This window comes from Nothobranchius furzeri, chromosome 14, assembly GCF_043380555.1.
Source record: "Nothobranchius furzeri strain GRZ-AD chromosome 14, NfurGRZ-RIMD1, whole genome shotgun sequence".
Lineage (NCBI taxonomy): Eukaryota > Metazoa > Chordata > Actinopteri > Cyprinodontiformes > Nothobranchiidae > Nothobranchius > Nothobranchius furzeri.
In genome coordinates this window covers 32,942,047-32,967,020 of record NC_091754.1, presented here as the reverse complement: position 1 = coordinate 32,967,020, position 24,974 = coordinate 32,942,047, and the positions used below count along the sequence as shown (strand labels likewise).

Here is a 24,974-nt window from a genome sequence, read left to right as displayed (position 1 = left end):
GAGTGACGGAGGAAAACGAAAGGAAGTAAATAAATGTTGTGTGATCTGTCTAATTTGACATAACCACGGCAAACATGCTTTCGACAATCCTTGTTATTGTGAGAAAAAAAAGTGTAGAAATTAAAACAAACGTGTGTTAATAGGGAAACAGCTGGCGAGCCATGTTTGCGCATGCGCTGTGAGCGGTTCTGGAGCTGTTTGGGCCGCAGCCGCTCGCATTTGTTTACTGTGAAAGTTGAAGTGCTGAAGTTTTGAAAACTAAATTTGAATAAAACTTGAAGAATAACTGGCAATTGCTTGCTCATTTCAAGAGGTCTTTCATATTTTATTACATGCTATTTGATATAATGATTTACAAACACAAAAGAGTAATTTATTAGAGTACTCGATTAATCGATAAAAGATTCGATAGAGTACTCGATTACAAAAATATTCGATAGCTGCCGCCCTAATGAAGATACACAGTAAATTTAGTTCACAGTAAAGATGTTTGCTTCAGTTTAATTATCAGCTTACAAAACTACAAGGACGATGTTAAAATACAAACAGTTGAATGTTATTTATCGTGATATTTACCAAATATGGTTATAAATAGAGAAAAATATATATTTTATTATAAAAGAGAATTAAAATATTAAACACTCAAAAGTATCTTAAATTGGTACTGTTAAGAACTGGTATCGATTCCTAGGTACCAGGAATTGGTACCGAATCGATTCAAATGTCAAAGGTACCCATCCCTATTCATAATGCTACATTGTTAGGGAATAAATTCACCCATTCACAGTTCAGGTTTAATTACCTTGGTGTTCATATCCCAGTCATCCAGGACAGGGGCAGGAGGCTCCGCTTTCACCTCCTACAGAGAAGCACACGTTCTTGTTTCTGTACACATTCATCTTAGAAAAATCGTTTAAAAACAGCAACACATGCAGACCTTGCTCACTGAGAGAGTCTGGTCCATAGAGGCGTGCTCGTGGTGGCAGAGGATCCTGCTGAGACTCATTCCATCCAGGAAAACGTGAACCATGAGAGGAGCCCGTGGGTCTGCTGGCAGCTCCTACCATAGAAGAAATGAGCTACTTGTGCTACTGATGACTAAAAACAGATATATCTCCCCAGAACCTCACAAGTGTGTTTATACAAGGAAGGCAACAGAAAGAATGACTGAGATTTTACCACAACTTGAATGGCCACAGAGCGGTGCAGCAACACGTTCTTTATCAGGGCGACTGCATCTGGCTGCCACTTCTCTCCAGCCTGAGCAAACATTTACAGGAAATAAATGTATGGTTACCATTTGTCCTCTAGTTTGTTTTCTGTTTGATCAGATTTTCATGTTTAGGGGCTATAAATAATAAATAGTACTTTAGTGTAATATTTGTTCCTGTTTACTATCAAATTCTGTGTCCAGTTCACAAACTTGTTCTATATCATTAACTCCTTCGCTGCCAGCGTTTCTCACCGTTTTTACTGGTTTTTTAAGAGTTAAGCCGGGCGTACACTGTGCGACTTTTTCACTTTTTTGAGCAGATTTTCCAGTCGTGCGAGAATCCACAAGATCGGGGCGAGTTTTGCGCTGAGCGTCGTGTAGTGTACAGGGAGAGGCGATTAACACCACGTGACCAGCTACCGATCAGCAATTGTGAGCTCGCACGGACTTCTGGCGTGTTTAATATTTCGCTCGTCCCTCGTGAGGGTATCGCACTGTTGAAGCGGCGCTGCGAGCAGCTGCGACCCAAAAAGTATCAGAACCGCTCACGGCGCATGCACAATCATGCATCAACGCCGCTCGCTCGCTATTTCCCTAATAACACACGTTGTTCGTTTTTGTTTCTACACGTTTTTTTACTCACAAAGATTGTCAAGAAAGTGTGTTTGTCGTGTTCATGTCAAATTAAACTGATCACAAAACACAGATTTACTTTCCTTATTTTGTTTTCCTCATCCAACCCCCATAAATCCCTGTGTGTCCTCCTGCAGCACTCCCGCAGGACAACAGGCAAGACAAGACAAAAAAGTCTGACGTGTTGTGTAAAAACGGCTATTTTTAGCATATTTTTAGGGCCGACGTTGTTGCTACCAGACGTACAGTGTGAGCAGTCAGGTCGCATCCGAGAACTGGGACGTACAGTGTGAGCACATGACTCGTGAGATCTGCTCTGCGAGGAAGTCGTACAGTTTGAGCTGAAGCTGAACGCTGCGAGTGAAAAAGTCGCAGTGTACGCCCAGCTTTACAGAACGTTGCGCGCTAGGATGATGCCGACGCCAAAACTACCAAAACAAAGAGGAGACTCACCTCTTACATCATGAAGAGTTCGAGCGTTATCCGTTCTTTCATAATCCGTTGTTGAATTGTGATCGGCAGAAGCTTTTCCGGTTCGCGCCTCACCTTTTTCTTACAGCAGCGGCCCAAAACGATCTCCTAACACATGGATTTTCTGCTTCCTGATCATGTGACGTGTGTGGATGAAGATCGGCTTTAGAGCTAAGATGTTTGTTCTCACGGTGCAGGGGCTCGTTCCGACGCCCACACAGTAAAAAAATGCAAATGACGATTTTCGTCATTGTCATTGAATGAGTTAAGATTTCTCACCAACTTCTATTCTAAATATCCTCTCAGCTTGGAGTTTTACATTTTTAAATACATAAACTGCGGTCGACACTCCATGGTTATGTGCCATCTTGAAAAAGCTATTTAGCTCTGTGCTACGCGTTTGCACCATGACTCCACTCTGAAAGAAACAGCAGAGGTTTTCCGCTCAATAATATCAGAGAAACAGCAGCGTGCTACCACTAGGACATACTATCAGATTCCCAAAAACACTGTTTGAAGTCACAGACAACAAAAGGTGTTTGGACCTAGAAACAGCGAACGGTGTTCAGCAATATCTTGTTTCTTCTGGCCCTGCGGGTCTCCGATTCAGGGAAGATACCTGAGGGGAGGGGTGAGTGTTCCACGACCGTTGTAGCGGCAAGGATCGGCTACATATATACACCGTGTTTGTGTTAAAAACTTTGCTTGTTCTGTAAATTCGCTAGAACAGCTTTAAGCTTAAAAAGATAAATGATAAATGACCCGCACTTGTATAGCGCCTCTCAGAGTAAGGACTCCAAAGCGCTTTACACTACAGTGTATCATTCATCCATTCACACACATATTCACACACTGGTGGGGATGAGAGGCGAGGCTGCCGAGCACAGGCGCCACCGGACCCTCCGACCACCACCAGCAGGCAAGGTGGGTTAAGTGTCTTGCCCAAGGACACAACAGCAGAATTCTCTGTCCGGAGCCGGGATCAAACCTGCAACCTTCCGATTACTGGACAACCCGCTCAACCTGTTGAGCTACTGCTGCCCCAATGGGGCAGAACCAAAAATAAAGTTAGGAAATCTCACTGATGTTTTACCGGCTTGATGCCGAGCAGCTGGCAGGGTACACAGAGCTGAGGGACGTCAGCACAGAGCAGCATAGGGTACACGTGGACCACCGGGATGCACTCTACCAGTCCTAGGTCCACATACTGAACCTGTTAACACAACATCATCAGACTAAGTACTCACACATTCAATTACACATCGATACATATTTGTCACGAAAAACTCCATATTTGTTTTTCCTGCTGATGCAACTACCGACTATGTTGTGATAATAAAAATGATTGAAAATGAAGAAAAATATTTTTTTGCCATAAATGAGAAAATCCCAGACAGATCTCCTTCCTGGTCTCACCTTAACATGTCCTCCCAGCAACTCCAGCAACTGTCCTCGGTACCAGGACATGTCGGGTCCAATGACAGCACAGCCCTGAACTGACTTCCAGGTGTAGGGCTTTGGTGTGGGTAGGGTCTTCAAGCTCTGCTGAATCTTTTCTTTCAGCTGTTCCAGCTGGTGCTCTGTGTGACACACACACACACACACACACACACACACACACACACACACACACACACACACATACACACACACACACACACACACACGTCTGTCTTTCTATCAAAGTGAGGACCAGCCATTGACTTTCATTCATTTTTGTGACAGTATTATGCCTAACACTAATCATAACTAATGCTGACGTATTCCTAACTCGGGCTGGGGGTTAACGATTATTCTGACAATTATTTTATCGAATAGTCGACTATTCTAATGACTATTTAGACGATTAACCTAACGATTATTTTTCTATTGCACAATTAATAATAACCAGAAAATCAAATAAATTCCTCAAAAAAAAAAAAAAAAAGAAAGATAAATTTTTACTGTAAGAGAATAAACACTACAGGCCTTCCATTTTGTATAACCCTGCTTTTATTGTGTTGGTTGGTTATGTTATGGTGACGTGTAGAACTTGGGAGTGCAGGCTGCTGCCTGAGAGGTGTTTGGAGACGGAGTGTCTCCATGCTGCTTTGTTTTGGTCACTTATGTGCGTGAGGCGAGTGGTGTTATGACTCTTCCTGGGGAGTTTGGCTTGTGTGCAAAAAGGAAGGGACAATAACGGGATTTAAAAGTTAAAATGATGATCAGGTTTATTTACAACTACAAAAATACATAAATCTTTCCATCCACAGGTTGGGAATAATAAAACTAATTCTGCCTGTGGGGAATTAAAACAAAGTACAAATAAGTAGGGATGTCCCACTGGGCAAAGATTACAGGGTTCTGGACCAAAATAAGGATCTCCAAAGGTCCAAACTCTAAACTGGGTGGTTAAACCAAACTCAAGGTGATATTTTAAACTAAACCGAAAACCCACAACACTCTAAATGTAATAAAAGGGAGATCTGCACCACAAAAAAGATTAACTCTAAACCAAAACGTAACAGCTTATCCAAATGCAAGAAGCTGTTAGCGAAAATGCTAACAGTAGCTTTATCGACGTTAAGTTCAAGTTACCAAGTTTAAATAAACAACAAACACCCTGCAGCAAACAGACCAGCACAGAGGAGAGACTGCTACCACCAAAACAGCTCTCCTAATGTCTGAAAGAAGCTCCTTTATGAAGGGAGAAACGCTCCCGGTGATTCTCTACATCTGCGATAGAGACGAAGCAGCGCATCTGACCCCGGAAGTTGTTGTCCGTTGCCGGGAGATGAAGGCGGGCAAAACAGGAAAGGAATCTAGTAGTGGACGGACATTGTTCCGGGTCTTCGGTATTTGGTGGAGATGTTAGTGAAGGCGGAGAAGAGGGCGAACTAGAGGCAAAAAAGGCAGATTCCTCCTCTATTTACAAACTCCTGTGGATGCAACAAGTGGGCGCGGTGCGTCGACTACCGGATCTGACATCGACAAATTTTTAGAATTGAGCCGTCGACATCATTGACGCTTCGCTACAGCTCTATTCCTAACCCCAACCTAAACTAAAACTTAATTCACACCACAGCTCTAAAAACCAAGCGTTAAAAAAAAGAAAGAAAAAAAAGTGAGGACCACAAAAGGTCCTCACTTAGAAAAATGTCCCCAGTATGTAATAAGTACAAGAACACACACACACACACACACACCAATGAGCTCTAATGACTCAACACCATATGAATAAATGAAGTTGCTGATTCCAAGTTCAGTTTTGGTGTCGTGCAGAAATATGGAGTACCTGCATCCTGGGTCATGATATAAATCACACCATCGTCTCCGACGGCAGAGACGCTGATGCGGACGTGGCCGAGACACGGTAGCTCTGGTGGTTGGTACAAAGTGGTCACCACCTGAATGTGCACACACACACACACACACACACACACACACACACACACACACACACACACACACACACACACACACACACACACACACACACACACACACACACACACACACACACACACACACACTTTACCCGTGCAGCTAATTATTTACAAGCTTTGTGTTTTTAAAAGAGGGTTACTTTTGATCACCTTTTCAGGTGGCATAGTGAATTGGGGGGCGGGTTCAGCAGGGACAAGACTGGGGATGAGTGAGGATGAGTAGGTAGGAGGAAGATGGACATCTGGAGAGCTTTCTTCTTTTCTGTCGTTTTGAGTCTTACAGACTGGAGTCTTTGCATCAGTGTCTTCTGGTTTTTTGTTAGGGGCAGCTCTGCACCACAGCATATTATAAATTAGATTATTCTGAATTATTTAGTTGCACCTGTGTTTACTCTGTAGTGACGTCACAAATGTTAGGTTGAGGCTACTAAAAACAAAATGTAGCACAAGCTGAAATTTAGGACAAATGAAATTCATGAATGTGGTGAAGACCCACCTCGGCTTTTTGTCTCTGAGGGCCAGTCCTTCGCTCAGCAAGAAGTCTGCAAAGCTCATGAACTCCCCATTACTCTTGAGGCAGAAGAGAGTGACGGGTAGCGGACGCTTACTTGTTACCTCCTAAATAAGAACAACGATGCACTGAAAAAGGCTGTTCAAGTGAAGCAGGCAGGACAACCAGGGGACAACAGACCTGGATGGTCATCTTAGCTGAAGCTCCAGTCAGATAGTAGGAGAACAAGTCACAGGCTGTTTTAGTCCAGGCTGACCGGCCTCCTGATGGTCTGAGACATGAAACACAAAGTAAACAGGAAACGTGAAACGAAAAGTAGGGAATGCACTCTCACAGCAAATACACATCTAAAACGAACATAAGAGCTGCATGGTGGTAGTTAGTAGAACTGTTGCCTCGCAGCAATGAGGTTGCAGGTTTGAATCCCAGCTGAAGCTTTCGGTATAGTGTTCTCCATACCATACCTTTATTTATATAGCACTTTAAAAACACAGCCATACGGCTGACCAAAGTGCTGAACAGTCGCACAATAACAGAGATAGAAAACATAAAACAGTACTATGAAATACAACCAACAATAAAAAAGACAAGCCGATAAAAAAGTACCAATAAAAACCTTACAATGGACGATAAAATAAGAGTAGTAAAAACCAAACTAACAGCTAACTATTAAAAGCAAGGGTAAAATAGTGCGTCTTTAATCTAGAGATAAAATCTGCCAAGGTGGATGCCAGTCGAACTGTGACTGGAAGTTCATTCCACAATTTAGGACCCGCGACAGAGAAAGCTCTTTGTCCGCATGATTTGTAACACGCTTTCGGGACCTCGAGGAGCAACAGGCTGGAGGACCTGAGTGTGCGACCAGGAGTATAAATTGAAAGAAGGTCAGATAAGTACACAGGGGCAAGACCATGGAGGGATTTGAAAACAAAAAGTAGCATTTTATATTGGACCCTGAAAGTGATGGGCAACCAATGAAGGGATTTGAGAACTGGTGTTATATGCTGGCGCCTGTCAGTACGCGTTAGGAATCTAGCAGCTGCATTTTGAACGAGTTGAAGTCGGGCAAGGATTGACTTATTGACACCCAGCAAAATTGCATTCGAGTAGTTGAGCCTAGATGTGGTGAAGGCATGAACAACTGATTCCAATTTTTTCCTAGATAACACGGCTCTTAATTTGTACAGATGGCGGAGTTGGAAAAAAACAAGATTTTACACTGGCATTGACCTGGGCGTCCATCCTTAGAGATGAATCCATCTTCACACCCAGGTTTGTCACAACGGTTTTTAGATTTCGCGAAACAGATGAAAGATCTGGGGTTTGGAATGAGCTAGATCTGACCGGATTAAACAGGATCCGTTCAGTCTTGGAATCATTGAAATGCAGAAAATTTGTGGCCAGCCAACATTTCACATCACGTAGGCAATCTAGAAGAGGCAGTCTCCAGATGCATACACAGCCCAAAAACATTAACGTTAGGTTGATTGGAGACTTTAAGTTGCCCATAGGCATGAGTGGGTGGATTTCTGCCTCAGTGTGTCCCTGTGATGGAGTGGAGACATGTCCCATCTAAGTCTTTAGAGCTACCGACTCTGTGTTAGATCCAAGCCCCCACAATGCGGCTCAAAAATTGAGGCCAACCCGGAAGTACCAAAAATTGCAGTCCCACCCTCATCCACTAGGGACTGGTGTCAGAAGTGAGCAAATCCTCATTGACTCCCATGTTAAACATACTAATTTCACAGCAGAAATAAACATGCTTACAGCCTGGTACCAAAACATGTTTTTGGTTTAAATTATCTAGTTTACACTCATGACAACTCTGAGGGGGGTGAATTTTTTTCTCACTCTTCTGTTTAAGTGTATTAAAAGCCTAAAATCCTGTATAATTAATGAGCATCAGACCCACGTGACCACAGAGCTAGCTCCGTGGAAAGGCCTCAATAGAGCCTCGGTCTGGCCTGGAAACTGTTCCGGGATTTTGAGTCTCTGTGTTTGTGTATTGTGTTTTGGATATTTTTTGTGCAATTGTTGGACAAAATGACTTGCTGTGGCATTAATTGCACTAATAGAGCGTCCAAGGAGTCTCCACTTCATTTTGTTCGGTAAGTAAAATTATATTTATGTATTTTAGGTCACTGCTGAGCTGAGCTTAGATTTTAACATGTACTGTTTAAACCGTGAAATTTAAATGTAATAGGGTAAAACCCAGTGCATTTAACATACTGCTGCACTTTAGAAAATGGGTTGTAATATAACATGCTGGTGGAGCTGGGTTCCGACTATCGGCTTGTGGAGCTCTCAGGAGACTGATGTTTTCCACTCGTTCTCCCCTCCCAGCAGCTCGGCGCATCACTGTCTGATCGCGGCTTCTGTCTGCTGCGCGGGGTGCCGGCTTTCAGCAGCTTTCGGGAGACCTCTGTGTTCCACCCGGTTTTATCCAGCGGTCAGCCCGGCGTATCTCTGACTCAGAAGCTCTGGTGTTGTGCACAGTTAACTCCGGTTGTAGCTAGGTTGCTACCTCCGCGTTAGCTTAGCTCCCACCTCCGCGTTAGCTTTGGGTTAGCTTCAGGTTAGCATGTAGCTAGTTCGACCGGGTGTCGTCAGTTGATCCCAGTCTTACAGCCACACCCTCAGCTCCACCTCTCTTCCCTTTTGTGGAATTGTCTGGGCTTGACGGAACCTGTGACACGGTCAAAATGGCGGTGGCGGCCACCTCCCATTCAGCCTCAAAAACGTGTTATTGGAGTCTATGGAAACCCATTGTCCAATATTTATGTCGATGGTTAGATCACACCACACAGATCTAGGATGCGTGTTACCCATGTTGTGACATTAAGCATCCCCACCACATACCTGATGTCAGTCAGAGTACACTCCAGAGCCATAGAGCCCGTCAGAGAGGGTGGGAGAGGTCGTAGGTTATTGATGTGAAGCTTCACCGTGCTGCCGTAGTCACACCGTCTCACCTAGTGTTAGCCAGCAGAGAAATGGTCACTTAAAAGCACGTACAACGTGTTTCTAAAGCTATAACATGACTTTAAAAGTCAAACAGTACAACTGAACACAGATGTGGCAAGAAAACAAAAGTCTGATGTTTAATACTTCTGCAATGTTGCTGGATGTGACATCAGAGCAGAGCTGTCCTCTCTCCCAGACTCCATTGTGGTGTGCAGCACAGTACATGTCTGCCTTCCACGCATCCTCTTTGGGCTCTAGTTGGGAGCATTCCTGCTTCACCAGCTCACATATTCTGAATAACACAATAACAATAATTTATTAAAATAGACAATTTAAAACACAGACCAATTAAAAAGCTTTTATTTTGCAACATTAGCTATGAGGTTACAACAATAACTCTAGAGAAGATTTGAGTGTGTGTTATTTATGTTCTGATGTTCGTCCAAACAGAGAAGCCCTGACAATAAACTGAGATGGTTGTTTTAGCAGAAATGCTCCTTTCTCTGATTTTAGACTACAAGGCAAGGCAGCTTTATTTATAGAGCACATTTCAAACACAGAGGCAATTCAGTGTGCATTACGATTATCAGGACATGATATGAAAACACATAAAAACTCAAATTACAATACACACAAATGGAATTACAGTTTAGAGCTGAACGAGAAGACAAAGTTCCAGTGCAGATTACAGTGAAGGTGACGCATGATAAGAAACAAATCATTCAAAGGCTCATGAGTACATTAAGGTTTTTAGTTTTAATTTAAACAACACTAGGGTTGGGGCAGAGAAGAAGAAGAAGAAGAAGAAGAGAAAGAAGAAGAAGAAGAAGAAGAAAAAGAAGAAGAAAAAGAAGAAAAAGAAAAAGAAGAAGGAGAAGAAAAAGAAGAAAAAGAAAAAGAAGAAAAAGAAAAAGAAGAAGAAGAAGAAAATATCATTTCTATAGCGCCTCTCAAGATAAAAATCACGAGGCGCTTCACAAAAACAAAAAATGTAAAAATATAAAAAAAGCATTTAGAACATGTTTAGACATATATTAAAATGAGCAAAAATAGGCAACTGTGATTAAAAAATTTTTTAAGAGAGAGTGTGAACACGAAAGAGGGAAATCAGTGGATCCTGAGGAAGGTGGAATAGGTGGGGAGAGCAGAATAAAGAGAGAGCGGTGAAGAAGGTCATACAAAAGCCAGCTTGAACAAGTGAGTTTTCAGCTGCTTTTTAAAGGAGACCACTGAGTCCACTGATCTCAGGCTCAGGGGGAGAGAGTTCCAGAGTCTGGGGGCCAGAGCAGCAAATGATCTGTCACCTTTGGTCTTTAGCCTGGTGCTGCACAACCAGTAGGCTTTGATCACAGGACCTCAGGGACCTGCTGGGGGTGTAGGTACTAAGAAGATCACCAATGTAAGATGGTGCTTGTCCATGTAAGGCCCTATAGACCAGAACCAGGATCTTGAAATGAACCCTGAAGTTGACTGGCAGCCAGTGAAGCTGGAGGAGAAGCGGGGTGATGTGGGTGTGTGTGGAGGACTTGGTCAGAAACCGAGCACAGGCATTCTGAACCACCTGTAGACGGTTCAGGGAAGTTCTGCTCAGACACGTGAAAAGAGAGTTACAGTAGTCTAAGCGTGAGGAGATGAAGGTGTGGATAACAGTCTCAAGTTCAGAGCGGGACAGAATGGGACTCAGTTTAGCAATGTTCCTGAGATGGAAGAAGGAAAAGCGAACAAGAGAACTGACATGAGAATCCAGTGTGAGAGCTGGGTCAAAGGTCACGACAAGATTCCTGACAGAAGGTTACGTGTGAGGAGCACCAAGAGAGTCTCTGACTTTGGGAACCAGCTTGTCTGGGGCACAGATGAGGATCTCAGTCTTATCTTCATTCAGCTGAAGAAAGCTCCCAGCCATCCAGGTTTTGATAGAGTCTAAGCAGGTGTGTAACAGCTGCAGCTTAGAAATCTCATGGGGCTTAAAGGAGATGTACAGTTGGATGTCATCTGCATAAAGATGGTAGGGGATTCCTTTGAAGGAGCTCAGGATGTGCTGAAGAGGAAGCAGATAGAGGAGGAAGAGCAGAGGCCCCAGCACAGAACCTTGTGGGACACCATGGGTAAGAGAGGTGGTGGAGGACCTAAACGTGGAGACGGCCACAGAAAAGGAGGTCAAGGGGAAGCTGATTTCATAAGTGAGCAGCATAGTAGCTAAATGCATCTCCACCATGTTTTGTTCTGATCTGTGGTTCTACCAACTGATTGTTTCCAAGAGATCTCAGAGCCCTATTGGTGTATATTAGGGCTGGACAAAAAATAGAAAATTTATCATTATCAAAATTTCTGACTCTTATAGAGATAACTTCTCCTATGTCAATAAATCTGATAATAAAAAATGAATAGATCTGTTTAGGTTGGCAACATTCATGTCCCTTTAAGAAGCGGTACCACCTTGACATAATAGATGTGACAGCCCCATCTAGCGGACAATAGAGGTGCTGAAAAAAATCGATTCAAGTCTGAATCAGGATTCTCATTTATAAAGATTCAGAATCAATTCCAAGAACTCATTTGGCAAAGTTACAGGTTTGAGATGCACTTTCTTGATCTTTGTTAGGAGTCAGTACTTCGTTTACTTTTGTGGTCCCATAAATTGAGATGATTTATGTTTGAATTTGTGATGAGAGGGCACTTGAATGTAATTTTTTCCATACTCATAAATTTGAGATATTCTCATATTTATTTTATAAGTTGATAAATGAGTACTCAGGATTACTCATGTAACTTGTTTCTACACATACTTGAAAAGTATTTGACCGTATTACTTTCAATGCTACTGTTAGGTAACTACAGATGTTATATTTTACAAGGTGAGCAAAAATAAATGCTGCCTTTTGGTTGAAAGATTGCTTCTGTTCACAGTTTTAGAATCACTTTATTTTACATTGTAAATTTGCATTTTTGGAGCATGACCAGTTTAAAGTCAAATAAAAATGTCCCATAGCTTTAACTAACTTGTACAACAAAGTAGTTAATCCTGGAGCTGACACTCTTTGTTAATACTGATTGTGAATCGATTTAAATTGAGAATTGAGAATCGATTCAGAATCGAATCGGCACCCCAAGAATCGGAATCAAATCAAATCGTGAGTTGCTCTAAGATTCACATCCCTAGTGGACAACTTTTGTTTCTGCACATAGCTGTCGTTATCGTCCATTTATCGCTATTGAGGTGAAATCCTCAATATATTGTGATATTGATTTTAGGCCATATCGCCCAGCCCTAGTGTATATAAAGGAATGAAATCGGACACGTATTTTGGTCCTATGTCATTGAGTGATTTATAAACTAGTAGGAGCACTTTGAAATCTATTCTGTAGTTTACTGGTAACCAGTGTAGAGATCTAAGAACAAGAGTGATGCGCTCCGCTCTTAGTTCTTGTTAAGGCTCTAGCGGCAGCATTCTGAACAAGTTGCAGTTGCATCACAGCTTTTTTGGGAAGACCAGTGAGGAGACCAGCCGACTAGAAATAAAAGCATGAATGATGTTGTTCAAGTCTGGTCTGGCTGACTCTTGATATCTGATGAAGGTGATAAAACAAATTTAGTTATAGCCTTAATACAGGGCTATTCAATTATGGGCCTCGACGGCCGTATCCAGCACATCTTAGTTTTAACCTTGCTTAAACACACCTGATTTTAAACAGCAGGTGATTAACATGCTTCTGCAGAGCCTGATAAGCTGCTGCACAGGTGACTCAACCACTTAACCTAGTGTGCTGGACCAGAGAAATCACTAAAACGTGCTGGATGCCGGCCCTCTGCCCAAACTTGAATAACCCTACCTTAATATGTCCAGAGAAGCTCAGGTCTGAGTCATTAATAACACCTTGATTTCTAACCTGGGTTTTTGTCTTTATTCCTCTGGAGTCCAGCTGAGCAATGTAGCGTAATGAAGGCTCTCTGATGTGTGGCAAAGGTCACATTTGCCCAGCTGGGTCAAACAGTACTTTCTGAATCCACAGATTAACCCAAGGTGCCAGGATGTCTGCTCAAGATCATAACATCATATCTGCGGTTCTGTCCCAAGAAGGACACTTCAAGCCACGATGATAATAATTAGATAATAATTAATAAACGCACTGATTTTATTACTGTTTAATATAGTCATCATAACATGATCACTTGGCTCATTATAAAGGTATTTTAATTACATGAAATGGATTATTATGCTTTGGGTAATAATAATAATTATGATAATGATTAAAGATGTGTTTAGCAACAAGGTCAAGTTCACCTATCCAGCTAACACAGAGTTCGGATCAGATAACCAAATTTCTGTTAGAAAGATGGCGTCAAGATTGTTAGAGGCAATGAGATAATTTACTAGAAATTACTTATTACCGAGAGATCTAACATTTAAAGGGGCATTATGGAAGTTTGACAGGCAAAACATGTACAGAAATAATAAATTTCTTCTTAAAAGATTTTCCTGCAATGCCCTGGTACTGGGTCATGAGCCCTGGCATTTTTATTGTGATCGCCTATTTTTATGTAAAATCACAGAAAAAGAGAGCTGCTTGGGTTGAGCAGTCTGCTTCATGCGCGTTCACGCTCAGGCATAGCCCTCCGAACCGTTCCTTTAACGTTGTTTTGGCTGTGATCAAGGATTTGAATGTTACAGATACAAAAGATGCCACTGGCGGTTTAGCTCGCCTTGTAAGATTTCAGTCTTTCGTACAGAAGACCTGGGTTCGATTCTTGATGTGAATATAGTTGTTTTAGAGTTTCTTTTTTACATTAATGATAAATTTTTTTTACAGTAAGATGCCCAAATTTTTATTTGAGACTCGACGAACGGCATTGAATTCACAGATAAAAAAGATGTGGGTTCAACTTTCATTTTGGAACAATTTTTCAAGCAAGGGAAGGGAATGATCTGAGCATGCAGAAGGACTGACCCATCATAAACCTTTGTCGGCTGTGCTGACGAGAAAGGTACAGAACCAAATTATTTAATTAATTAGCTGCGCGTTCTCCTGTCCTCTGGGCCACACACACACACACACACACACACACACACACACACACACACACACACACACACACACACACACACACACACACACACACACACACACACACACACACACACAGGACTGTCAGCTCTCAGAGCTCTGTGAAGCTGACCCTTGTCAGCTTCACAGAGCTTCGTCTCAGCTGTTAATTTTCGTTAAGGAGTGTGCACGTACAGCATGCGCGCCTCATGCACGAGCCTCCTATTGAAGTTATGCTTTTGGTCTTAGGGGGCAATCGCGAGCATAAACATTCAAAACTCCGTGAAGTCCCTTTAATAAAGCCGTCTTCATATGACAGTGTCCCCAGAGGCACCCTGTGGAGGGCATTCCAGGTTTATGGGGTGGATGGTCTTTTGCTAAGGGCCATTCAGTTCCTGTACCAGAGGAGTGTGAGTTTGGTCCGCATAGCCGGGAGTAAGTCAGACCTGTTCCCAGTGAGGGTTGGCAGCTGCCAGTGCTGCCCTTTGTCACCGGTCCTGTTCATAACGTTTATGGACAGGATTTCTAGGTCTAGCTGTGGTGTTGAGGGTGTGGAGTTTGGTGGCAGGAGAATTTCATCTCTGCTTTATGCGGATGATGTGGTCCTCTAACTTCATCTGGCTCTGACCTACAGCTCTTGCTGGGGAGGTTCACAGCTGAGTGTGAAGCAGCTGGGATGAGGATCAGCACCTCCAAGTCTGAGACCATGGTTCTCGACCGGAAAAGAGCGGCTTGCCAACTCCAGGTCGGGAGAGAGGTCCTGCCTCAAGTGGCGGAGTTTAAGTATCTCAAGGTCTTGTTCACACGTGAGGGAAGGAGGGAGCGGGAGATCGACAGGCGGACTGGGGCAGCATCTGCAGTGATGCGGACACTTAACCAGTCTATTGTGGTGAAGAAAGAGTTGAGCCGGAAGGCAAAGCTCTCAATTTACCAGTCCATCTACCGCCCAGTCCTCACCTATGGTCATGAGCTTTGGGTAATGACCGAAACAACAAGATTGTGCATTCAAGTGGCCGAAATGAATTTTCTCTGTGGGGTGGCTGGGCTCAGCCTTTGGGATAGGGTGAGGAGCTTGGACATTTGGGAGAGACTCTGAGTAGAGCCGCTGCTCCTCCATATCAAGAGGAGTCAATTGAGATAGTTGGGGCATCTAGTTAGGATGCCTCCTGGACGCCTCCCCAGGGAGGTGTTTCAGGCATGTCCTGCCGGAAGAACGCCCCGTTCGACCCAGGACACGTTGGGAGAAAATATTTTTCCGAACTGGCCCAGGAACACCTTGGGCTCCTGCCGGAAGAGCTGGTGGAGGTGGCCGAGTAGAGGACCGTCTGGAACTCCCTAGTTGGGATGCTGCCTCTACGACCCGGACCGGCCTGCGAACACCAAATTATCCCTCATGCTACGGGCCTGAAGGTCCAAAACAGTCTCCTTCAGAATCTTGTTGTCCTAGGTGATCCGTGTCATTCCCTCTTCCAGGAAAGAAACTGACTCCAGCAGAGACGCGTTCTCAGCAGCGGGCCGCTTAACCTGCTCTTGGCTGAACTCCAAAGATATTCGGAGGTTCTGAAACTCCTGGTGTAGAACCTCAAGCAGAAGTCGCCCCTCAAATCACAGAAGCCGTTTATCTATAGAATCTAATAATTCTAATATGTCCTTACGGGGAGATGGGGCCTCAGGCGAGTCCTGAGGACGGCTCCTCTTAGGCCTCTGCTTTTCAGATGATATGGTCCTGTTGGCTAGGGCCGTAGGTAAACTATTATTTTTAAAACGATTATTCTGGCGATTATTTTATCGAATAGTCAACTATTCTAATGACTAATTACATGATTTTTTTTATGTACAATTGATTAAAACCAAAATATTTTAAAGACATACCCCCAAAATTGTATAAATGACTTTATTACACAACAATTTTCCAAAGTCAAACATCTTCTGCTTAAAACAAAATAAAAGCAGTATTATTGGAACACAGTTCCAATAACTCTAGTTTAAGTCTAGTTTTAGTGCAAAACATAACACTGTGCAAGTCACAGCATGAACATCCCCGAGTGTTTAACACAAAATAAAACTGTTCAACAGTCTCTAAGGAAGAGCACCCAGTTTTACAGCCTGAACAGAAGTGGTGTGATTTGAGGACCTCTTCTTTATGTTCTTCTTTAAATTCTCCAGAGTATCTTCATGTTTTTTCCATCTGGTTATTGAACCGCCACCTGGATGGACATTTGAAGCCGGGACAGGCGTATTCGACCATATCGATGAAGGCGTCACCCTCAACAAGAGACAAAGGCCTCATGTCTTTAACAATCAACTGTAAGATAAAGAAAATATAAATATAGAAACAACATAGCATTCAACATTTAATTACTAGACAAATCACACAAGGACATGAAGAAAAAAAAAGCCAACAAAAGCAAACGTTGGAGATTAAAGAAACTGGACCCTATTGTCATATTTGTCATCTGTTTTTATCTAAATGAGGGTGATTTTTTTTTACATAGTTAGCAGTTTCCTCCTAAAAGATGCTGAAAGCAAGCAACAGTTAGCTAATATGTATTACTTTCAAGATCCTTTTATTCAGCTCGGCTGGAGGTGTGCATTGCATCTCTTGCCCAAGATAAGACGACAAGGTTCTTTGCTTTGCTCTGGAAAACACAAAATCAATTCAAAGATTAAAAGCGTTTATTGTCAAATGCACAGTTAGAAACATGTTTCCCTGTTGCAATAAAGTCAACAACATAAGCTACACAGAAGTATAGGCTTTGCAGAACGCAAATTAGAACATATTTGGAGCATATCAGAACAACAGCTATGAAAGTATGACATCTTAAATATGCTCTTAGCCTCATTGCAGTGCTATGCCATGATTAAGTCATTTGAGAATGCTGGTGTGGCTAATTTTGTAATGTTAAGTCATGTTTTGTACAACAATACATTTTGTCATTGCATAGCAGCATTTACCTAGTTAGCCATTTGGGCCAGCATTATATGCTATCGCTAATTAACGTTAGCTAAACAAAGCTGTGTTTAGCCAAACCAAACACGCCCTACTGAAGTGCGCAGAGCTCACGCACATGTTACACAAACATGCAATCAATTTAGCAAACACTGACAATATGATATAATGTAACTTACTTCTGTTCGCGGGAGTCACGGGTAACAATGGGATGCCTCCGCTTCAGATGCTCCCACATGGACGTTGTGCTGGTGTGATAAGCTAATTCCATGGTGCAAAGACTGCAAATAACGGCACTTTCACGTTTTGTGCTCCGTTTAAAATATTCCCACACCTTTGAGGTAGGGCGCCGGGGTCCCTGAGACATTGCAGCTGAGTCTATCAGATGAACGGCGTTTTGTTCTCTGCGCTGCTCTGTTTATGTCACGTGGTGCATCGACTTCCGGATTTGACGTCGACAGTTGTTTAGAATCGAATCCTCTACGTCATCGAGGCGTCGCTACAGGCCTACTGTTGGCAGACAGCGGTTCGCAGCTAAGTGTGAAGCAGCTGGAATGAGAATCAGCTCCTCGAAATCTGACACCATGGTCTTGAATTGGAAAAGGGTAGAGAGCCTTCTCCAGGTCAGGTACAAGGTTGTGCCTCAAGTAGAGGAGTTTAAGTATCTCGAGGTCTTGTTCACAAGTGACAGAAAAATGGAGTATGAGATTGATAGGTGGATTGGCTCTGCAGTGATGCGGGCACCGTACCGATCTGTTGTGGTGGAGAGAGCTGAGCTGAAATGCAAAGCTCTCAATTTACTAGTTGATCTATGTTCAGATCCTCACCTTTGGTCACGAGTTTTGGGTAGTGACCGAAAGAATGAGATCACAGACACAAGTAGCCAAAATGACTTGAGTCCTCCCTAAGAGATAGGGTGAGATGCTCAGTCATCTGGGAGGTGCTCAGACTAGACCCGCTGCTCATCCACATTGAGAGGAGCCAGTTGAGGTGGCTCAGGCATCTACTAAAGACGCCTCCTGAACACCTCTCTGGTGGTTTTCCGGGCACATCCAACTGGGATGAGACCCAAGAGAAAACCCAGGACATGCTGGAGGGACTACGTCTCTCGGCTGGCCAGAGAGCACCTTGGTGTAGCCCCAGGAGAAGCTGGTTCAAGTGGCTGGGAAGATGGAAGTCTGGGCCTCTTGGCTTAGGCTGCTGCCCCCGTGACCTGACTTCGGATAAGTGGCTGAAAATGGATGGATCAAATATTTATTTTGATGGGCCCAACACTGGGTTTATGTTTACATCTACCTGCCAATAGGGGACACCATTATGGGTTGCCAAATACGTTAACAGTCTGCAAGGCTGGCACTGTGGAAAATTGTGGACTCAACAAGTCGAGCAGCTGATTCTGAGCCCAGAAGATGTTCTAACATTAAATACTGTGATTAATAAACTTATGAGTAGAAATGACCCCTTAGCGGTGTTTCTCAACCCTGGTCCTTAGTGCCCCCCATGTCTTTGCTACAGCACACCTAGTTCACATGCTTGCATTGCCTCATTAGGATGACATCAAGTGCTGCAGAAACCTGTTAATCACTCATTAATTTAAGTAAGGTGTGTGGCCGCAGAGAAACAATGCTGTTGGAATCAGCAACATAGAAAACACGAAGGACAGTGGGGTGCTGAGAACCAGGATTGAGAAACACTGCCCTATAGGATTCGTGAATCTGCCTTCCCAACGGCTGGAAACCTTGTTATATTGTTGTGACAACAACCTCCACACACTAGATGTTGCTATGGTGTTTGTGTTCCAACCTTTCAACCTTTAACCATTTTGTCGTTCAGGTAGGAACACTAGTGGGAGGTCTTTATTTGCTTTTTGGCAATAGTTGTTTACTGTGCCGGTGGATAATACAAAGGCTAGCGGTAGGGCTGGACAATAACTAAATAACAATATGTATTGGTCAATAGACATGTGGTTCAATAGAAAAACAAACAAAAAGAAAAAACAACAACAACGGTGGTTTGCAACAGAGAATAGATAAAAACAAGTCTGGTAATGCAACCAACTTGTTTTATCATAAAGTAATGGCCTAAGAAGGCCAGGGCTGCACTTAAAATACAGTAGACATTTTTCATATAGTTTTTAATAATTATTGATATCGATGTGATTTATTTTTTTGTGATAAATCCAGCCGTAGCTAGCAGTTAGCTTTTTCAGTTTACTGACTGACAATAAAAAGCACAAGAAGAATATTAATGTAGCTTTATTTGTCATTTGGAATCATGGCAGAGTTTGGAAGTAAAATTAAGAGTAATGCAGGGTTTCCCGTGATGGGGGGGGGGGGGGGGGGGGTCGCGCTCGCGCGCTCCGTCCTGCAGCGCTCCTCTGTGAGAGCAGGGGTGGGGTGGTTGCACACGTTCCACTGCTGTTTCTTACCAGTATCAGCTGATGGAGGGCTCTAGTTTCGTTGCGCCGTTTGTGTCAGCGGACACGGTAGGGTCGGGGAGGGGGGCGGGGCACGATGCTTAGCCTGGCGGGTGGGCAAGCAAAGCCTGGCAGGCCGCCAGGCTTATAAAGCACTGGGGGAAACCCTGAGTAATGTCTTTGGAGGTTAGGCAAAGAGCCAAAACCAGGGTGAATATCAGTTTGGCCTACACTCGACTTAGGTAGATAAATGAGGCTATAACATCACGGACCGATGATGACCTGGCTTTGTTACTACTGGAATTGTAAGCAATAGTATTTTTTTGTCCAACAGTGTGTATCTTTTTACTTTGTGGTTTATTTCGTATCAGTGGGCTGGTGCTGGGGCTAGCCATTTGTTACCGCTATATGCAGCAGGCTGCTGCAGGGTTGTTTATGACATTTGAATTTCGCTTTCAACCAGTAGCAGAGGGAGTGGAAACTTATCAAGTCTTCATCATATTTTTTTTTTGCTCATTTAAAAAATCTGTGTTTTTAAGAAAAAAACAATAGAATTTAATAAATGTAAACATTCCAGGGGACTTCTGACCTTTTCTGGTAGGAGTCATACTCCTTGAGCTGGACGTAGAAGCTGCTTGGTGAGGTCGCAAAGGTCACGCTAACCTCAATGTCCTTCAGCTTGGCAGGAAGCCTAAGCTGGTATTGCAACTCAGGTTTCTCCTTTTGCTCTTCAGTGATCTGGTCCAGGTCACCACTGTTCTCCGCTGTTGAACTAAACTGAAGCGGAGGATCCCATACAGCAGAGCAGTCTCCATAGGATTTGGGATCCTGGGATTCCATCCTTCTTAAAAGAATAAAAATATACAAATATAAATGCATCATATGAATATAAATGCACATAACCATAATAAAACCCACACGTTATAGGGCTGGGTGATACGTAATAAATAAAATCTCAGATTTTGTTCATTCCAAATCTGATTTCCTCCCTCCATTTCCATTCTTAAACAGAAGTTGGGAATGACAGAATATATTTTCAAACTTTTTCTTTTATTTTAATCTTCCTGCTGAGAGCTGACCTAAATTCATAGTCAAACTAATTACAATATGTAAAACCTGCTTAATAAACAAGTTAAAATTCATACATCAATGATCTGATTGTTCCATATGTTCTCAACAGAGCACTTTGCTCCCAGACTGCAGGTTTACTGGTGGTTCCTAGAATATCTGAAAATAGAATGGGAGGCAGATCTTTCAGTCATCAGGTTTCTTTCCTGTGGAACCAGCTACCAGCTTAATCTTTGAGGCAGACATTAAGACTAGGCTTAAAACTTTTATTTGATGGAGTTTATGGTTAATTTCTGAGTGATGTTAGCCCAAGTTTTGAGAAGTGGGGTAGTTGAGCGAGGTGGAGTGTACAGCGGGGAATACAGTCGGTGAAGTTTTCTCTGGCTCTGCCTTTCACATGCCTCCATCTAAAATATTAGATTATCCCGACTTATCTCTGTAATTATGCTGCTATAGGATTAGACTGTTGGAAGACATCTCAGCTGATTTTGTTTACAAAAACAAAACTTATGCCCTTGTTTAATTTCATTTTCAATATAGATGCCAGCTGAAGCTCGGTGGACATTCCACATGTGATGGTGACACAGCCTCTGCTGAGCCAAGGTGTTATCTTTATTCACAAGTCTGCTGTTGCAGTAATATTACTACCAAGTTTGGCAGCATGAAAGCTGCAAAATACTCATATCGCCATGGTGCTCATGTGTTTTTCTCTCCAGAAGAAGTTACACTGGTGTTCTGCTGAGCTGTGATAGCACCCTGGAGAGGGGTCAAACCAACAAACATTCCATCTCTCCTGATATTAATTTGTTGCCGTTTTTAAACCTAGAATGTGCTACTACTAGTTCATCTGTTCAGTTAGTTCAATTTAATTTCTTCTGACCACCAGAGGGCGGTGCAAAGCACTGGATATGGCATGCACACAGAACAGAGGTCGAGGGAAAATACCAACAGTCACTTATTGAAAGTTACCTGGATGACGTGGTAGCAGTCTATAAAAACCCCATGCCACAGGAAATCAGTATTTTTTTGCATTCTTGCCTTTGCAAAGGTTTGAGTCTATTTTCTTAAGATTAGCTGCTCTTGCAGATAGCTTTGCAATCGCTGGTTGGAGTTACGTGCCTTACATTTTCCAGAAGCTGCAAGGCGCGGCCCAATTTCTATGCTCCACGGAGCTTATGAGAATACTTTCCCATTTTCCAGGCTATTCTTAGCCTTGATAAATCCTTGTGATGGTTGTCAACCTTAGCCATTAGCTCGGTCGTGCTACAGCTGCTCGTGGACTGTAAGCTAACACAATTTACTCCCACTTCTTTGGGTTGTTTTTAAGCTTTGCTACGTGTTGTGTCGCTGGATTTCTCTACTGTTTAATTGCTACTAGGCAGTAATGGCCGTTGCTGTTTGGGTTCTACCCAACTGGTTGTCATAGCTTAGCTGTTAGCTCTATCATGCTATAGCTGCGCTTGGACATTGTCAACTATACGGACTTCCATTTTTTGGGTTGTTCTTAGCTTGCTACGCCTTGTGTTGCTGGCTCTCACTACACTTTTTTCTTTTTTCTAAAGTTTATTTTCATTTATTCACAATTAAAAACAAAACACAAAACAGGTTTACGACAACAAAAAATGAAAAAGGAAAACAAAGAAGCAAAACTTATGTTATCTGTTCCCCTTAACCAAAATAAATACAAATGACAACAAAGTTATTATAGCTTAAAAAAAACAACAACTGTGACCTGGTTTACTGATTGAGCTTTGAAAAACAAAATGGAGAGAAAACAAACATGTACACAAAAAAAATTTTTTTTTCTTATATTAATGAAAGGAGAAAACAAATAATGCAAAATAAAACACAAAAAACTAATAGCTAAAAGAAACAAAGTAGAACATACAGTGTTTTCCCTTTCATTCTCTCTACTTCATAAATATGTCTATCTCATAGCATCATACAAGCTAAGCATTTCATTTTTAATATGTTTATTAAAGGTATATATTGTTTTGGTATTCTTGATTTCGGTGCTTAATTTATTCCACATTTTGACTCCATATATTGATACACAACGTTCCTTTATATTCATCCTATGTTTTGGTATCGTGTATATTTTGCCTTTCAAATCATAACTACTCTTTCTTTCCATAAATCTTATGATTACATTTGTTGGAAGGTGCTTTTTGTCGAATTTATACATAAATTTCAAAATAGTATAATCTACTAGGTCATAAAATTTTAATGTTTTCAATTTGATAAATAATTGGCTGGATGGATCTCTATAAATTCTTCGTGTTATAATTCTAATTGCTTTTTTTGTAGGATAAAAACTGAATGTGTATTGGTTTTATATGTTATTCTCCAAATTTCAACACAGTAGTTCAGGTACAGTACGATCAATGAATTGTATAATAAATATAGGGATTTGTCATCTAGTGACCATTTCACTCTGTTCAGACCAATTCACTGTTCATATGTGGTTTCCAAGATAAATCCTCATCAATGATGACAACCAAAAATGTAACTTCCTTTACTTTAAATACAGATTTCGTCTAAATTTATTAATGTTTTTATATTCAACTTTCTATTACTGAATATCATAAAATATGTTTTATCTGTGTTCAATGAAAGCTTAATTTTCATCAAACCATAATTAGATTTTTTCCATCTCTGTATCACTTCTATCGTTTGATCAATATTGTCTCCTGCTGGCAGAGCCCCAATAAATTACCATCTTCGTCGTGCCCCCAGCAATCACCCTTCCAAGCTTTTAGGAAACTATCCCAGAGACTGCGGGTTCTGTCTCCTGGCATCAGGCCCCCAGCCGTTTATCCCCAGTTCATATCAAATGTTGGGAGGCCCTGAACTTGGACCAATGGATGGTATCTACCCTGGTCAACGGCTACAGAATTCAGTTTGAGCACTGTCCTCCTCGGTACAACGGAGTAAAGATGACGGTTGTTTTTGACCCTAAAAGGGCTGCAGCTCTAGTTCCCAGTTCAAACCAGTTCCAGGGGTTCTAGTCACATAATTATTTTTGTTAAAAGAAGGATGGCAGGTTATGCCTTATCCTTGACCTAAGGTACCTGAATCACTTGGTCATGGTCCTGCAGTTCCACATGCTGCGCACAATGAACGTGCTCCAAGCAATCTCTCAAGGGAACTGGTTAATGTGCATAGCCTTGAAGGACGCCTATTTTCATGTTCCGGTAGGACCTTGCCAAAGACAGTCATTCGCTTTGCCTTCGAAGGACAGGCTTATCAATTCAGAGTCCAGCCATTCGGAATCTCTCTTGCACCACGCACATTCACCAGATGCGTGGCCGCAGCACTCGTTTCATTGCAGGCCCACGGAATGCAAATCCTACTTGGATGACTGGCTGCGGAACAGGCACATCACCACACAGCAATCCTGTTAGTCTCATTTGGGTCGAACAGTAAACTTTATAAAGAGTACCTTGATGCTGAGCCAGCGAGTGATGTTTATTAGCATTGCCGTTGACTCTATGGCCATGACTGCCTCCCCATCCCCTCAGAGGGTGACGGAGATGATCGGTCTCGTCTCACGTGCCCTGCAACGTCGGGTTCTATCCTATGGCCAACTCTTCCAGCTGTTGGGCAAGTTGATGTTATGGCTTCTATCCTTATGACCCTAGAGGTATGTATCAACAGCCCAGGCCTCTTCCCCGAACAGCACAGACACAGGCACATTTGGCTCACAGACAGTTGCCTAAGACACCTCAGGCCCTGGGGGAATGTGGATTTTATTTGCAGGGGCATTCCCTTGGGCTCTTTCCCTTCCCGACGAGAGGATGTTGTCACAGATGTGTCTCTTTCAGGCTGGGGGGCTGTGTGGAAACACAGAATGGTCTGAAGAGTCAGGAGTTTGAGACTTCTACACATACCGTAAATCCTCTAATACAGGCCTGGGCCTGTATTTGACTCAAGCTCATCAAGCTCCAGGCCTTTATTGGAAGGAGGGCCAGAATTAGAGGCAGGCCTCAATTTCTATTTGAGCAAAATGAACTAATGGTTCACTGGAGTTTTTGACAATTAAAATTGCGCCCACATTTTCAAAGTTAAACACATTTCTTTTAACAACGGTAGTTTCTGCTTCAGCCCTCCCCCCCCCCCCCCTCCTGCGCAGCGGCCGCAAACTCACTGATGCGCCTGCAGCCTCTCGGAGTTCCTGCTGCTCTAAACATTAAAATAATTATTTCATTTTCTGTTCCTCACTTCTGATTACCTTCAATGGTGTCTGTTTGTTGCTACCAGCAGGTACAAAAACTAACTTG

The 24,974-nt window shown here is 42.6% G+C and overlaps 1 protein-coding gene across 3 annotated transcripts in view; it reads right to left on the bottom strand.

The window, feature by feature from the left end:
- Positions 1-24,974, bottom strand: part of rnf17 (ring finger protein 17) — a 66,895-nt gene that overhangs the window by 7,970 nt on the left and 33,951 nt on the right. For 2 of the 3 annotated variants that reach the window (XM_054746605.2, XM_054746607.2), the window contains exons 20-31: positions 20,216-20,470; positions 9,362-9,509; positions 9,113-9,225; positions 6,434-6,524; positions 6,239-6,360; positions 5,893-6,073; positions 5,592-5,703; positions 3,734-3,897; positions 3,411-3,530; positions 1,180-1,260; positions 938-1,060; positions 803-859 (exon numbers count right to left, since the gene is read on the bottom strand). In XM_054746605.2, coding sequence (XP_054602580.1) covers positions 803-859; positions 938-1,060; positions 1,180-1,260; positions 3,411-3,530; positions 3,734-3,897; positions 5,592-5,703; positions 5,893-6,073; positions 6,239-6,360; positions 6,434-6,524; positions 9,113-9,225; positions 9,362-9,509; positions 20,216-20,470 — 1,567 coding nt within the window. The remainder of the gene's footprint in view (positions 1-802; positions 860-937; positions 1,061-1,179; positions 1,261-3,410; positions 3,531-3,733; positions 3,898-5,591; positions 5,704-5,892; positions 6,074-6,238; positions 6,361-6,433; positions 6,525-9,112; positions 9,226-9,361; positions 9,510-20,215; positions 20,471-24,974) is intronic. The other variant, XM_054746606.2, reaches the window with a different exon arrangement.